The following is a 16,724-nucleotide window of genomic DNA, read 5'->3' on the forward strand; positions in this document are numbered from 1 at the left end:
TCTTAGCAACAGTCTGTTGTGTGCCTGTTACACTCTAGGAAGTGACAAAGCCGCTGTTATTTTGCTAAAGGACACAGAGATTAGCCTTCTTCACCCCCCTGAGCTCCGATGACTTAATAAAACCTCTGCAGTCACAGACCAGAGGCAATGCCGTTACATTCTTGGGCTGTCTGAACTTTCTAAAGTTGTCACTGGCCACATGGGGGAGTTTCTTATCACAGCATCCAGGATTTCTCACATCCGCTGGCCAGTCATTGCCCACAGGTAAGGCTACGGTAAGAGAACAGATCCAACACACAGAGGAGAGAGAGATAAGAGTCAACATGCAGCCCTCTGCTACCTACTGTGCAGCCCACACACTTACCAAGGCTTTTACGAGTGAAGGGAGGAGAGTGAGGAGCGTGAGGAGTGCTGCCCACTCATGCCTGCTCCTTCCTTTTTTTATGAGTGATTACAGATATTCTTTAAGGCATTACAAATTATTATTTTTTTTCATTTTAATTTGATTCGACCAATCCGATACAATTTTTCGGTTGATCAGTAGCTTTTGCTTTTACTGCATTTGATTTTGCTACAGACACTCAATGATTTTTGTTTATTAATTCTCATGTTTATTTATGTGAAGCCACGTCTAGGTGTAATAACAGGTGTGTGTGTGTGTGTGTGTGTGTGTGTGTGTGTGTGTGTGTGTGTGTGTGTGTGTGTGTGTGTGTGTGTGTGTGTGTGTGTGTGTGTGTGTGTGTGTGTGTGTGTGTGTGTGTGTGTGTGTGTGTGTGTGTGTGTGTGTGTGTGTGTGTGTGTGTGTGTGTGTGTGTGTGTGTGTGTGTGTACAACCTGCTGGTAAGCCTGCGTCTTGCCTTGTTTGTGATTGGCCACCAGTCTCATTTTTATTCATGTGAAGCCATGCCTATGTGTAATAATGTGAAGCCACGCCTATGTGTAATAATGTGAAGCCACGCCTATGTGTAATAATGTGAAGCCACGCCTATGTGTAATAACGTGTGTGTGTGTGTGTACAGCCTGTTGGTAAGCCTGTGTCCTGCCTTGCTTGTGATTGGCCGTCAGTCTCATGTTTATTCATGTGAAGCCACGCCTATGTGTAATTGTGTGTGTGTGTGTGTGTGTACAGCCTGTTGGTAAGCCTGTGTCTTGCTTTGCTTGTCTTGCAGGAGGCGGGCCTGGAGAAGGCGGCGATGGACATGACTCTCTTCCTGAAGCTGCAGAAGAGGGTGCGGGAGCTGGAACTGGAGCGCAAGAAACTGCAGAGCCAGCTAGATAAGAAGGAGCAGCAGGAGAATAAGAAGTCCCAGGTAACACAGCTCCTCAGTATATGCTGGGCCTGGATCCGTTGTCAGGCAGCTGGCACTTTGGAAACAAATTTGTAGAGCTCCCTTAGCCAATCTACATTTTCACTTAGCCAATTTTTCATAATTTGTCCCAGCTGCTCGCCTGTTCATGCACAAGCATGACCATGTGCCGCTCGTGCACAAGCAGCACCGGCATAATGCACAGGCATGCCCGTGCTCGCGCAGGTGCAGGAGGGAGGGTAGTGGAGAAGCACTGACGGATGGCGTGAGAAGCCTCATTTAACTTTTGACCCAGATGTCACCTCAGATTCTCTTTAATATAGAGGAAAACGAATGATGATAGAAAGGACAAGAGTGGTTTGAATGATAAAACTACGTCTTTTACCCATTAACTTTTTGTGGAATGTGTGACTAGAGGTGTGGCCGGGCATGATTAGAGGTGTGACAGGGGCGTGTCTTAAGGGTGTTCCTGTTTCTTATGTCAAAAAGTTGGAAGGTATGCTTTGACTGTCACAACTTGCAGCAGCAAGTGGCTCTATGGTACCCGATTTTATTAGAAGGAACCAGTAGTGTGATAGATGTGCTTGTTCCCTTTACAGGACTAAATAAGCAAAGCCAACCATGAACATTATAGGGATCTCTTTATTCTTGAAGTCCCTCGATGCCATCACACTCCCTCTCTGGATGACCTGAATTCTTTCACATTCCTCACATTTGTGAACTGACCAATGGTTCATGCAATGCTAATACTTCTGCCTTGCAGGCGCCAATTGTGTGCAGCTTAGATTTCGGCTAATCAGAATAATCAGTAAGTGCATTTGATTGGCACAGATCTGAGAAGCATACAATTTGCGTTAAATCATCCTGCAAGTCAGAATTATTAAGATCTTTGACCGCAAGGGTTTGTTATGGGTGGGGAATGGGTGTGCTGCGTCTCTATGACACAACTGGTCATATCAATGTCCTTTATGTACTCAGGTCATTGAAACGCCAAACAACGCAGACCGTGACACAGACATCGCCTACAACAACCTAAAGGTAATGAAGGAACTTCAGTTTTGATGAAAGCCGACTTCCAGTGTATATTATACATTCAATGGGTCCTCTTCTGATAGCAAGTTAAAATTACCAGCTGCGTCTTCACCCCCCAAAACTTCTCTTGTAGCCCCCGGGGCCGCCGGCTTCTGGCGCGTTGCCCCACCCTCCTGCCAGGGGCGTTGCTAGGATCCTAAGAGATCTGGGGCACTTTTGGGCACTCCAGAAGGAAAATAGGTGTGGCCAAGAAACCGAATGTGGGTGTGGTCATGGGTGGAGTCATATTTACATGAACTTAACAGCGGTCTAAGTAGCTCTGTCCAGAAAAATGTTGAACACAGCTCCCTGCATGCCCCCATAAAGACATCACAGTGCCCAGCATGGTACCACAACACTCAGCATACCCACATAGAGGCACCACAGCACCCAGCATACCCTCAATTGATGCACCACAGCTCCCAACATAACCGTCATTGAGGCACCACAGCTGACTCAGAATAGATCCGGGGCACGTGCCACTGATCTTTGGGGCTAGCGACGCCCCTGCCTCCTGCTAAGAAAGTAGTTGTAGAGAAAACCTCATCCCTGAGATGATTCTTGGCTGCATGCAGCTGCACCTGTATTTACGGTTCTGACTCGCCCATTAATGTGTATTTATCATAAGATGAGCCATACAGCTGCGCTTTAACTGCTTCTTTCCATAGGCTGAACGGTTCAAATGCCTTTTAAGCCACCAGCAAGTAAGACAATACTCAGAATAATGTTGGCAGTACTTTTTCACTGACCTTCTAGTAATCAGTTGCACAGGGCTGAAAATGTATTTTAAAAAGAAGATGAAAAAATATCTCCTAGGAGAAAACGTGGGAGGAAAAGTGAATTGAATTGGGGCCGATATGTAATAACAAAGGGTACAGAGCTTCAGTAAGGCCACATGCAACCGCTCGGTGATATATAAATAGATGTATAAACTATAGTAATAATAGATATATAAATTATTGTAATAAATACCCGGTGAGCCTTGTGTGCAGGTGGGGGGGGGGGGTAAATAGGGCTTGATTCACAAAATCGATCAGCCGTGCGCGTAAATTATTACGTTTGCGTGTAAATGAAGGTTGGCGCACGATCCCGTGCAAACACGCACATGATCACGCGCAAACCTTTGTTTACACGCAAACGTAATCCTTTATGTGCGCAAACCTTCGAGCGAGGCAGATCGTGTGATAACTGCTGTGGTAGCAGTTATCACGCTTTTGTGAATCAAGCCCATAGAATGATCACCCTCACCAGACACAGGAATGAAGTCATTGCATTGTAACACTGTGGAATGGTGCTGGGGTGGTGCTACATAATGCATCCTTCAAAACTTACCTATTGTATGATCTCAGAAGTCCCAGGAATATTCACCATCTGCTGCACAGGAATATTCACCATCTGCTGCACAGGAAAATTCACCATCTGCTGCACAGGAATATTCACCATCTGCTGCACGGGAATATTCACCATCTGCTGCACGGGAATATTCACCATCTGCTGCACGGGAATATTCACCATTTGCTGCACAGGAATATTCACCATCTGCTGCACAGGAATATTCACCATCTGCTGCACAGGAATATTCACCATCTGCTGCACAGGAATATTCACCATCTGCTGCACAGGAATATTCACCATCTGCTGCACAGGAATATTCACCATCTGCTGCACAGGAATATTCACCATTTGCTGCACAGGAATATTCACCATCTGCTGCACAGGAATATTCACCATCTGCTGCACAGGAATATTCACCATCTGCTGCACGGGAATATTCACCATCTGCTGCACAGGAATATTCACCATCTGCTGCACAGGAATATTCACCATCTGCTGCACGGGAATATTCACCATCTGCTGCACGGGAATATTCACCATCTGCTGCACGGGAATATTCACCATCTGCTGCACGGGAATATTCACCATCTGCTCCACGGGAATATTCACCATCTGCTGCACAGGAATATTCACCATCTGCTGCACAGGAATATTCACCATCTGCTGCACAGGAATATTCACCATCTGCTGCACAGGAATATTCACCATCTGCTGCACGGGAATATTCACCATCTGCTGCATGGGAATATTCACCATCTGCTGCACGGGAATATTCACCATCTGCTGCACAGGAATATTCACCATCTGCTGCACAGGAATATTCACCATCTGCTGCACAGGAATATTTACCATCTGCTGCACGGGAATATTCACCATCTGCTGCACAGGAATATTCACCATCTGCTGCACGGGAATATTCGCCATCTGCTGCACGGGAATATTCACCATCTGCTGCACGGGAATATTCACCATCTGCTGCACGGGAATATTCACCATCTGCTGCACGGGAATATTCACCATCTGCTGCACAGGAATATTCACCATCTGCTGCACAGGAATATTCACCATCTGCTGCACAGGAATATTCACCATCTGCTGCACAGGAATATTTACCATCTGCTGCACAGGAATATTCACCATCTGCTGCACAGGAATATTCACCATCTGCTGCACAGGAATATTTACTATCTGCTGCACAGGAATATTTACCATCTGCTGCACGGGAATATTCACCATCTGCTGCACAGGAATATTCACCATCTGCTGCACAGGAATATTCACCATCTGCTGCACAGAAATATTTACTATCTGCTGCACGGGAATATTCGCCATCTGCTGCACGGGAATATTCACCATCTGCTGCACGGGAATATTCACCATCTGCTGCACGGGAATATTCACCATCTGCTGCACAGGAATATTCACCATCTGCTGCACAGGAATATTCACCATCTGCTGCACAGGAATATTTACTATCTGCTGCACGGGAATATTCGCCATCTGCTGCACGGGAATATTCACCATCTGCTGCACGGGAATATTCACCATCTGCTGCACGGGAATATTCACCATCTGCTGCACGGGAATATTCACCATCTGCTGCACGGGAATATTCACCATCTGCTGCACGGGAATATTCACCATCTGCTGCACAGGAATATTCACCATCTGCTGCACAGGAATATTCACCATCTGCTGCACAGGAATATTCACCATCTGCTGCACAGTGGAGGACGTATCTGTGTAATCTTCTGTATCTACTATTGAACTACAGCACACCCACATTACATGTGTACCTGGGGGATTAGCCATAAAATATCAGCCCCCTCCAGCCTGATCGCCCCCATGGCACCCTCTTCTCTGTTCGCCCGCAAATGGCCCTGAAAATCCTACAGTCGGGGGCAGTCGGCGCAGGCGCTGTCCGGTACAGAATGCTCAAGGCGACGTGAACGCGGCAGGAGGGTGCCGTGGGGGGCCAATTGCTGAGAAAAGGGTGCCGTGGGGGGCGATCAGGCCAGAGGGGGCTGGAGGAAGCCCCAGGTATGTATATTTTATGGCGGAGGCCCCATTTCAGGTTCCCTTTAAGTTGTAAGTGAACTGTATCAGTGTTCTCCCCAGAAACTTTTTCCAGCCGGGTGGCATGCAAAAGTAGCCGGGTGAGGTCCAACAGGTAAATGCAGGGCCGGTGCAAATGTACTTACGGCACAGGAAAAGGATGAGGAGGTGAGCTGATGTTAGCCGGGTGCTCACCAAAATTAGCCGGGTGTAGCACCCAGCTAAGAGAGCCTGGGGAGAACACTGTGTATATTTAGCTGTTAACGGAAACCTAAAGTTAAATAAAAATAAGTCACCTAAACTTACCTGTGGCTTCTACCGACCCCTGCAGCTGCCCTTTGCCTGCGCCGGTACAAACTGATCCTCTGGTCCACCGCAGCGATGAAGTTTTGTTTTCGCCAACTCAGCCAGCCGATGGCCACTACTCCTGCACTGCTCTGGCTCAATCACATTCCCATCGATGGGAGTGACCTGCGCGTGCGAAGTATGAGATTTTCCCGCGCTGTGCATGCGCCAGATGCTCCCGGCAATGGGAGCTTGTTTGAGAATGTGCCTGGACAGGGCCATGCAGGAGTAGTGGCCATCGACTGGCTGAGTTGCTGAAAACAACAACGGAGGATCAGTTTGTCCCGGCGCAGGCACAGGGCGGCTGCAGGGGTCGGTAGAAGCCACAGGTAAGTTAAACTGACTTTTTCTATATTGACTTTAGGTTCACTTTAAAATGCAGTGGAGAGTGTGTGGAGGCAGGAATATGGAATAAGGTCCCAGGCAAGATAGCAATCTTTACTCACCGCTGATGATCACCTGGCTTTTTTGGCAAGATGTGGTCGGGGCTAACCTCCACCAGGCCCCTAGACTCTCTCCAGGCCCTAGGCAACTGCCTAGAATTGCCCCGTGGATGATTCAGCTCTGTGTAGAGGATTGTTGCTGCATTAGGTTAGTGCTGCTGTAATTGGACCTTATATATAGTCAGTGATAATGGCTGTTGCTGCAGCAGCAGACACCTCTCTCTGCAGTGTGGGGAGGTCGGGATAACTCTAAACATTTGATTAGAAGGAATTGCAGCTGTGGCAAGTTCTGCACCTCACAGAGACTAATGAGCGGAGGTAATAGAGCCGCCGGGGACTGTTGTGTCTCCCCCGGTGCAGATCAGAACGCCGCACACCGCTCTGTGAGTAATGCACTGTCAGTGTGTGGACTCCACAACCATTAGCTGGAGAACTCTCATGTCTTATCTGCCATCAATCAGCATTTACAGTGTACGGCTGCTGCTGCTGGGGGCTTTCTAATGTTCCTGTCTGCAGCCCGGCTATAAATGAGTATTTCTGAGAATAAACATGGTGTTTTTTACACATTAATAGAGTGGCTTCACTAGAAGACAAGTCTAGAAACTTCAGGCAATTCTACCAGGGAAATGCAAACGAATACATCTCAAGCTCTCTAGATATATATATAGCCACAAAATCAAATCCATTTACCCACTGCTCTGTGTTTAATATGCAGCTTGCAACCTGACCCTGCATTGCAAGCACTCAAATCTAATCAGAAATGTTTCTGCTGTAATAAATCTCATCTCAGTCAGCCTGGCTCTATTTTTGCCTTGCAAACTAGGAGGAAGCTCGCTCATCACTCCTCCCACATTCCTGCTACTCACAGATTGGCTGAGGCCAGTTTAGCGTAAAGCTGCTGAAATCTATGATCTATGAGTGCTCACATGTTTACAAAGCAAGCTAGATATGACAGTGCAGATTCTAAGAGAACAAAAAAAACAGTAAGGGGGAAATGACATCAGGATTGGCTTCAATCAGAGGGAATTAAGAAGGCAAATGCCACAGAATTCTCTTTATTTACTATATAAAATTTGCTGAAATTAAAATGTGGATAGCACAATACATCTATTATGTAATGAGAACAAGTAGTTATCTACTGATATATGTGTTTTTGTTTCCTGGCATAGTATGATGACTGCTGCCTTAAAGTAAATGCCTCATCCCTGTGGCATAGGAGTCAGCAAAGTGTCTGCTCTGGAGCCCAGGGCTTGAATGGGGGGGGCACCATCTATGGTCACTGGCGGTAGTTGTAGGGCAGAAGTTTACTATCAGAATTATTCAAACATAGGGGCATTTTACTGAACTCCCACTGAAGCGTCTACGTTCCTCTATACTTCACTGAGTCACTTTTTGTGGCCACGCCTAATCACCACCTTGATTCATTTTTACAGAGGCAAGAGCTGGAATCTGAGAATAAAAAGCTTAAGAATGACGTGAATGAGCTCAGAAAGGCCGTTGCAGATGCAGCAAATGAGGACAACTCCAATGAAGAGTCCAATGGGTACAACCTCCTGCTGAACCAGCTAAAGACCGCCCACGAGGAGCTGGACGTCCGCAAAGAAGAGATTCTGATCCTCAGGACGCAGATTGTGAATGCCGCTCAGCAGAAAGACTCAGAGAAGGTAAGAAACTAACTAAATAAAATTTACTGTACATTATTATTATTATTTATTTATAAAGCGCCAACATATTCCATGGCGCTGTACAATGTAAGAAAACAAACAAGGGATACATAATGATACAGACAATGATGTACATCAAATATGAACACTGATACAAAATACAGCACTGCTGATTACAATTTGACTTAACATGATGACTAAAATGTATAAATGTCTAACAGTGTGCAAGCAATTAAATACCGGTAATAACAGTCCATGACACAAAAGGGTGAGAGCCCTGCCCTTGCGAGCTTACAACCATACCGTACCCCTTTTCCCCCTACAATCCATAGGCTTTTATTCTACATAAATTGACTCTGTCCTTTGGGCTGGAGATATTATACTAAATGTTTTGAGACTGGTGTTAGTTTTTATATGTTCCATTGTCATTATATCAATACAGGAGACCTGAAAGGTTTTATCAAGCTCTCAGAGTCTTAAGGTGGCCACACACCATACAATTTTTTAAATATCTGTTCAATTTAAGAATTGCAATCAATTTTTCTGACTGATTGCAACATTTCAAAAATATGACCAATGTACCACACACGTATGTTAAATTTTCCCCCCAATTATCATAAAAATGATTGGAAACTCTGAAAAAATTGCTAGGGTGTGTATATTAATAAATTGACAATCCAACACACACCATACAATCTTTAGAAAGATTGAAGAAAAATATCTGGCAGTCCGGATCGATTAAAATCGAAGAAAACGTGAAATCCGATCGGATTTTTCAGTCGAATGAAAAAAAAGCTTTCGATTTTTTCGGGAGATCCGATCGTTTTTATCGAATTGCCGTAAAATCGGATCATTATATTGTATCGTGTGTGGCCACCTTTATGCTGACCTTGAGAAGTTACTATTGCGAAATATTGTAAAATGTACAATACATATATATCAAATGTACATTTCTCATGGAGTGAAATGCAGTAGAAATTACTATTTTTCCTGTGTTGCTGTCACTTACAGTAGGTAGTAAAAAGCTGACAGATTTTGGTCTAGTAGTCCATCTGCTCATGGGAGATTCTCAGTATTATCTTTATCCTTTACAAAATCACTCCATAAAAAGGATCTATACAAAGATAGCAGCTGAAATTGCTCTAGTGGCCTTGATGCTCCAGGCCGTCAGATTCTGCTAAAAGCACAGTGAAAAGATAGTATTTTATATGCACCAAAAACAAAGTAGGCAATCCGCAATAATATTTGCTATCTTCCTTGCTATATGGAGCTACAATGAAAGTAATTCAATTATTTTTCTCAACAAATGTGGAGTGTCCCTTTATAGTATATAGGATACCAGAGGAGCATTAATTTCTGTTGTGTTGGTAGAATAATTTGGTTAAAGAGGCCCTGTAATAACATATGCAGTACATTATTCAGGATACCCACTTTCACTGCAATTTTCCTGGTTTCAGCATCAAAAACTCTAATATATATATTGCTGTATATTAGTATGTAGCCCTGCCTTCCCAGTGAGGCTTAGCCTAGGCTATTAGCTATGCGGAATCTACCCCCTCCCCTCAGCATTCTGGGGGACCAGATATATTTTGTACTGGCTTCAGAATGCTCAGTAACCAAACTTTCCGCAGAAACACCTGACGGGACTAAAGATATCCCCACCTGTGATAGATTTCAGAATGTAAATCAGGTTTTACAAAAACACTGACTAAATCATTTGTAAATGAATATTGTAAGGGAAAAAAAAGCAATTTTATTAATTACATTACAGTATTTATAGTTTTCTCTTTCCTCTTTTAAGGGACACTGTAGGGGGTGTCAGGGGAAAATTAGTTGAAGTTACCTGGGGCTTCTAATGGTCCCCCGCAGGCATCCTGCGCCCGCGCAGCCACTCACCGATGCTCCGCCCCCGCCTCTGGTTCACTTCTGGAATTTCAGACTTTAATGTCTGAAAACCACTGCGCCTGCTTTGCCGTGTCCTCGCTCCCGCTGATGGCACCAGGAGTGTATTGCGCAGGCCCAGTATGGTCTGTGCCTGCGCTGTGCGCTCCTGGTGACATCAAGGGAAGCGAGGACACAGCAACGCAGGCGCAGTGGTTTTCAGACTTTAAAGTCTGAAATTCCAGAAGTGAACCGGAGGCGGGGCCGGAGCATTGAGGAGTGGCTGCCCAGGCACAGGATGCCTGCGGGGGACCATTAGAAGCCCCGGGTAACTTCAACTCATTTTCCCCCGACCTCCCTACAGTATTCCTTTAAAGTGAACCAGAGACGAAGCACCCTCATGTATTTTAACATATATATCAGTGGGAACATTAGAGAAAACACCTACCCTGCTGTCTGTTTCATTTTTAACTGCTCAGCCTGCTTCTAATCAGCCCTGATAAAATCCCAGACTGAGCATTCAGTCTGGCTTTGCTCAGGAATCATTATAGCTGAGTCTGGCTCTGAATTATCAGTCAGGGATTTTATCAGGGCTGTTAATAAGCAAGCTGAACAGTAAAAAATGAAACAGAGACCAGGGTAGGTGTTTTCTCTAATGTTCCCACTAATATATATAGTAAAATACATGAGGGTGCTTTGTCTCTGGTTCACTTTAAAGAGAAGGTCCAAGCAAATTTTAGGGGAAAAAATCTACTTACTCGGGGCTTCCTCCAGCCCCTGGCAGCCGTCCTGTGCCCTCGCAGCCAGCCGGTGGCCCGGGGGTCCCCTCAGGTTCAGATTCCTCATTAGGTCGGCATCTACTGCACTTGCGCGGGAGCCGCTCATGGTCGCGCTGACGTGGTCTGGAGTGTTATGCGCAGGCACAGCAGTTCTGCACCTGCACAGAACACTGCAGACCACGTCAGCATGAGCGGCTCTTGCGCAGGCGCAGTAGATGCCCGTCTGCACCGGAGGGGACCCCGGGCCACCAGCTGGATGCAGAGCCACGGGCTGGAGATAGGATAGCCCTGGGTAAGTAGATTTTTATTTTATTTTTTTTTGCTTGCATCTGTCCTTTAAAAACATATTGATGTTATTGTCCCTTTTTCTGACAGATTTCTGAAGCGAACTGGACCAACAGCAATAAAGAAATGGAGCCGGATGATGCCATTGAGGCCTACCACGGCGTCTGTGAGACCAACAGGTAAACCCGTGTGAAATAGACTGTGGTGCAGAGTAGTGATGAGCGAAAATGTTCTTTTCGCCGAATTTTCACCGAAAAAAGCACTAATTTCTTTTCCACAGGCGAATTTTCGATTGAATATTTTCACATTAATTTTCGCCTAGTGCCCGTTATTTTCGCGTTAAATACATAGTTTATCGCGTACGTATTTCCGCGTAGTCGTAGTACCACTATGCGAAGCTTCGCCCGATATGCGTAGTTGATGTATGTATTGCGAAGTCAACTACGCGTGCGGTAACTGCGTCTATACGGATCATTGCGCATGCGCAGAAACATTATTGCCCTTCTATACGTATACAATTCCGCATTGGAATGTGGAATGTGCGCATGTATTAGTTCATCCATGCTCATATTTAGCGGATTATTGTGGAAATTTTTCCGCATAAGGGCATAAGCGTCCGCATACAGCGAAGTTTCTTTAATTTTCGCTGCTGGTCGAAAACGCAAATATTTCTGAAGATTTTCGTGAAAATTCGCCGGATTCCAAAACGGGATTTTCGATGCGAAAATGACTTAGGCGAAAATTCGCAAGCAACACTAGTGCAGAGGGTCCAGTATCGGTACTGCTGACCTATAGAGGGATGATCATCTTACCGGTATCTGCACACTAAGCAGAAATGTCCCCTGAAGCAATCCCACATGATTGTATTTAGTCAGTTTTAGGGCGTAGAGCCAGTGCACAGTGGCTCCACTCAGGTCTATGACTCCCGTTGAGGGAAATGACCAGAGAGAGTCTCGGCAGTCTGATCTGATTCTGAAATGATCTGTAATAAAGTTATTAAAGGAAATCTGAGCTAAAACAAAGATTTATACTTACCTGGGCTTCCTCCAGCCCCCTGTAGGCGGTGGGTTCCCTCGCCATCCTCCTGGGCCACTCCGATCTCCCACAGTCAGCTCCGGTAAACTCTTTAGTAAGCCTCAGTTTCACTTTACTACACGTGCGCAGTCCCGGGCGTGCGCCCCCTAATCGCGCTCCCATGAGCATTCCCCAAGGCTGTAACTTCTCAGGCTGGATTATCTTTGTTTTGTCTCAGGTACACTTTAAGGGACAACTTTTTTTTCTGCAAAGTTATTTTATAAATAAGGTGAGAGATAATTCACAAGATAAGTTTTCTTAAAGGACACCTGAAGGGAAAGGGATATGGACGCTGCCTTGTTTATTTTCTTTGAAACAATACCAGTTGCCTGGCAGTCCTGCTGATCTCTTTGGCTGCAGTAGTGTCTGAATCACACCAGAAACAAGCATGCAGCCATATTTCAAGACATGGGAAAAAGAGCTGAATGCTACATTTACCACTACCCAGAAAACCAAAATGTGCATTTATGCCCATAAAACGACATCAGCCTCACGCATTCAGGAAACCAATTATAAAATATTGACCAGATGGTACTACACACCAGCGAGGCTAGCAAAAATCTATCCAGACAGGAACCCCTTTTGCTGGAGATGTGAGGCAGACACGGGTTCCCTACTCCATGTTTTGTGGAATTGCCCACTTTTAGCAGAACTGTGGAATACAGTGGAAACAGGGATTGGGGAAATGACAAACAGACCCATGACATTTGACCCCCAGACATACTTACTCAATCTGAATAGCTGGAGCATATGAGGGCCTATAAGGGATCAGTGGTGCGGCACATACTGAATGCTACAAAAACAGTCATAGTAAGAAAATGGGGTACCACAGAACCCCCCACACTTAAAGAATTAATCAAAAAATTAAACACAATTTATGACCTAGAGCGGACGGTCTACTCTCTTCAGGACCGGGAGGAGAAGCTCTCTAAAACATGGAATATATGGCTAGTATGTCGTCACTCTGACGAATTTATACGACAATATATCTAATAGTTATTGGGGAGCACTTTTGAGATACCCTTGGTGTTAGATGATATACAATAATTGGGACTGATGAACATCTCTAGTTGAGAATACGCTGGGAACCATGGACCTAGTTACCTTGTTAATCTGTTATTCTATCTACTTTTATATGGAAGCAAAGCTAATGCTGGGAATACACGGTTCGTTTTTGCCTTCGTTTAAACCTTCGTTTCGATTGTGCCTTTTGTCCTTTTCGATCCCGAAATAATCGGTCATACGGTTAATATCACCACCCACGGTTTCGTTTTTTTTTCGATTCTGATGGTTTCGTTTTTCCAATGATCGAAGGCTGCAAAGAAACGAAACGAAAATCCCTTTTTACAGGGACGGACTAGCATAAACGAATATATAATCGATCTGAACAGCCATCAAGCCTACCAATGGCTCGATTAGATGGATAAAGAGAGATAATATCAAACATGTTCGATCACTAGTCGTTCGTTTTTGGGGTCTATTAATCGAAACTATAATGAGATTATGACTATTTTCACATACGTTTTCAACACTCGATTCGTTTACCGAACGAATCGAAGGTTTAAACGAAGGCAAAAACGAACCGTGTATTCCCAGCATTAGAGCTATTTCGGATAAAAACAATGAGCGGATGGTTTACCCGTGGACTGGGAGCAATCATACGAAGGTAGATAACTAGCTAATGCCTTTATACCTAACATCTAATAACTATATGTTAGAGACCAGGCGGACTATGCTTGTTCCCAGACCATGATGTTCTAAAATTATAAGGGAATTGCAATGGATGTAACACTGTGGTTGTACTATAGATATAAGCTCTTCTGTTGTAAACTAATGTCATTGCATTCCTTTTGTATGCCTTTACTGATGCTCCAATAAAAGTATTTGAAAAAAAAAAAGAAACAAGCATGCAGCTAATCCAGTCAGACTTTAGTCAGAAACACAGGGGCGTAGCAATAGGGGGTGCAGAGGTAGCGACCGCATCGGGGCCCTTGGGCCAGAGGGGCCCCAAAGAGCCATCCCTCCACTACAGTATTAGCTCTCTATTGGTCCTGTGCTCATAATAATAACTTCTATAGATACTATGAATAGTGGTAATCATTAACAAACTGCTCCCCATTCCCCTCTTGCACTTCTGACACTCTAGTTGCCATTGGCAGGTTTTGGTGTGCCGTATCAATTGTTATGTAAAGAGTGCTTGGGGGGCCCCAATGTAAAACTTGCATCGGGGCCCACAGCTCCTTAGCTACGCCACTGCAGAAACACCTGATCTGCTGCATGCTTGTTCAGGGTCTATGGTTTAAAGTATTAAAGGCAGAGGATCGGCAGGACGGCCAGGCAACTGGAGTTATGTAAATGGAAATAAATATGGCAGCTTCCATATAAACCTCTTACTTCCAGTTCCCGTTAAAGCAAACCTGAAGTGAAAATAAACGTATGAGATAATGAATTGTATTTGTATTACAGCTAAGACATAGAACATTAGCAGCAAAGGAATTAGTTGCTTCAGAAAACAGGACTGTATTTGGCCCAGTGGGTATATAGTTTGGAAAAGCTCTTCTCCATAGATAACAACGGAAGTTTTTAACCTCCCTGACGATATGATTATTTCTGGATTTTAGGGTGTAAAAGCAATGCAATGTTTTCCCACACTTTTTGACCCTAAAACTAGGAAAAATGTCACCGCAGAGAGATCTGCAGCAGCCTGGCACTTACTCACCTCCCTGGGATTCAGTGCTGCAATTTTCCATCCGTCCTCCAGGTGGTGCTGTACTTCTATAGTGAGATCACAGTCTGTCGTCATGGCGATCTCACCCGAGGGATCCAATGGCTCTAAGGACCGGAAGAAGAGTGGCTGCCAGCCCCTGGATCTCAGGGGAGGTGAGACGCCTGCTGCACTGTCTCTGTATACTTCCCAATGGCTACTCTGAGGCTCGGCATTACCGATCCCGGCTTCTTTTTTTCCACCCCGAGCCTGACTCAGGCTTACCGCCAAGGAGGTTAACAGGCAAGAAACAGTGAGAGACAGGTTGAAATAAGGTTTTACTACAGGAGTGTTCAAAGGGTCATTATTTGTTGTTTTATAGCTTAAACAGAACCAGAGATGAAGCACCCTCTTGTATTTTACCTTATGAATCAGTGGGAACATGACAGTAAACACTTAATCTGCTCTTTGTTTCATTGTTCTCTGTTTAATCTGACTGTTATCACCTCTGATAAGAATCCCCGACTGAGCATTCAGTCTAGCTTTGCTACGGAAAGATTATAGCTGAGTCTGTCTTCTCTGGTGTCTTTTCAAGCCCAAGTCTGCCCCCTTGTGGCTCTGCTATAATGACTCAGCTATAATTATTCCCTGCAAAGCCAGACTAAATGCTCAGTCCGGGATTCTTATCACAGCTGATAACAGACACTTTTAGCAGTGAGGATGAAACAGAGAGCATATTAAGTGTTTTCTTTAATGTTCTTACTGATATATATGGTAAAATACACAAGGGTGCTTTGTCTCTGGTTCCCTTTAAAAGACAGAATGTGGTTTTAAAACTGCAACTGTGACAGTATGATGCAATGTTCTAAAAAAAAAAAAAAAAAAAAGCTATATAACTACGAATGTTCTATTCATTATCCGTACTACGCATACAATTCATTACATATGTTTTTATTCGCTTCAGGTTTAGTTTAGGTAACCCCAGAATGTGTAAGTATGGCATTGGGTCATGAATATGGCTGCAGCCTACTCATATGGAGTGTGGCTGGTATTGTATTGGGAGGGGCGGAGCCTTATGTCCAAGGTGTGGGGTCACTCTGTAGTGACTGCTCTGGGGGAAGGAGTATTGCGAGTTATTGCCTGGTTAGAGTGTTTGGGAACTAATAGTCTTTCTTTTGTCTTCTGTTTGATGTCGTTCTCTCCAATCTTTCTTCTGTTTCCTTCTGTTTCTGCCCTTTCTCTCTAGAAAGACTGAGGACTGGGGGTATCTGAATGAAGATGGGGAGCTGGGCCTTGCTTATCAAGGTTTAAAACAAGTGGCCAGGTTGTTCTTTCTTTTTCTTTCTCCCTCTACCCTTTTGACTGCCTCTTCATCTGTTACATCATTCAGCCTATTCATATTACTTCTGGTCTAATAACTGACTGTCCGTGGTCATGTGTCATGAGACTTTTCATAATATTGGGCATGGAACCCAATAGTGGGTGTCACATCTACACCTGGTCTACAGAAGTGTTGAAGTTATGCTACTGTGGTTTAGCAGCCTGTGGTAGAACTGCAGCAGCCCGAGTCTACAGCAGCAGAGGATTATGGGAAACAGTCATGTTGGTTTCAAAGGCAAACACACATCATAGCGTAACCCAATGTCGTCAGATGTCACACAGTCCTCACACACCAATAAGTGACCCCAGTGTGATTTGTCACAAATCTGCATATCTATGTCCCTCTGATTTATGGAAGCTTAGTTGGCTTCACCATTCTACACCAGCTGAGTAATTCATAG

General features: G+C 44.7%; 1 protein-coding gene across 2 annotated transcripts in view; it reads left to right on the plus strand.

Annotated features, from left to right (window-relative positions):
• MYO5B (myosin VB) overlaps positions 1–16,724 on the plus strand; it is a 337,992-nt gene that overhangs the window by 289,511 nt on the left and 31,757 nt on the right. Inside the window, exons 26-30 of one of the 2 annotated variants that reach the window (XM_068251374.1) lie at positions 1,170–1,310; positions 2,286–2,345; positions 7,990–8,220; positions 11,256–11,344; positions 16,190–16,267. In XM_068251374.1, the coding sequence (XP_068107475.1) occupies positions 1,170–1,310; positions 2,286–2,345; positions 7,990–8,220; positions 11,256–11,344; positions 16,190–16,267 (599 nt within the window). The remainder of the gene's footprint in view (positions 1–1,169; positions 1,311–2,285; positions 2,346–7,989; positions 8,221–11,255; positions 11,345–16,189; positions 16,268–16,724) is intronic. The other variant, XM_068251375.1, reaches the window with a different exon arrangement.

Source organism: Hyperolius riggenbachi, chromosome 1 (assembly GCF_040937935.1).
Source record: "Hyperolius riggenbachi isolate aHypRig1 chromosome 1, aHypRig1.pri, whole genome shotgun sequence".
Classification (NCBI taxonomy): Eukaryota; Metazoa; Chordata; class Amphibia; order Anura; family Hyperoliidae; genus Hyperolius; species Hyperolius riggenbachi.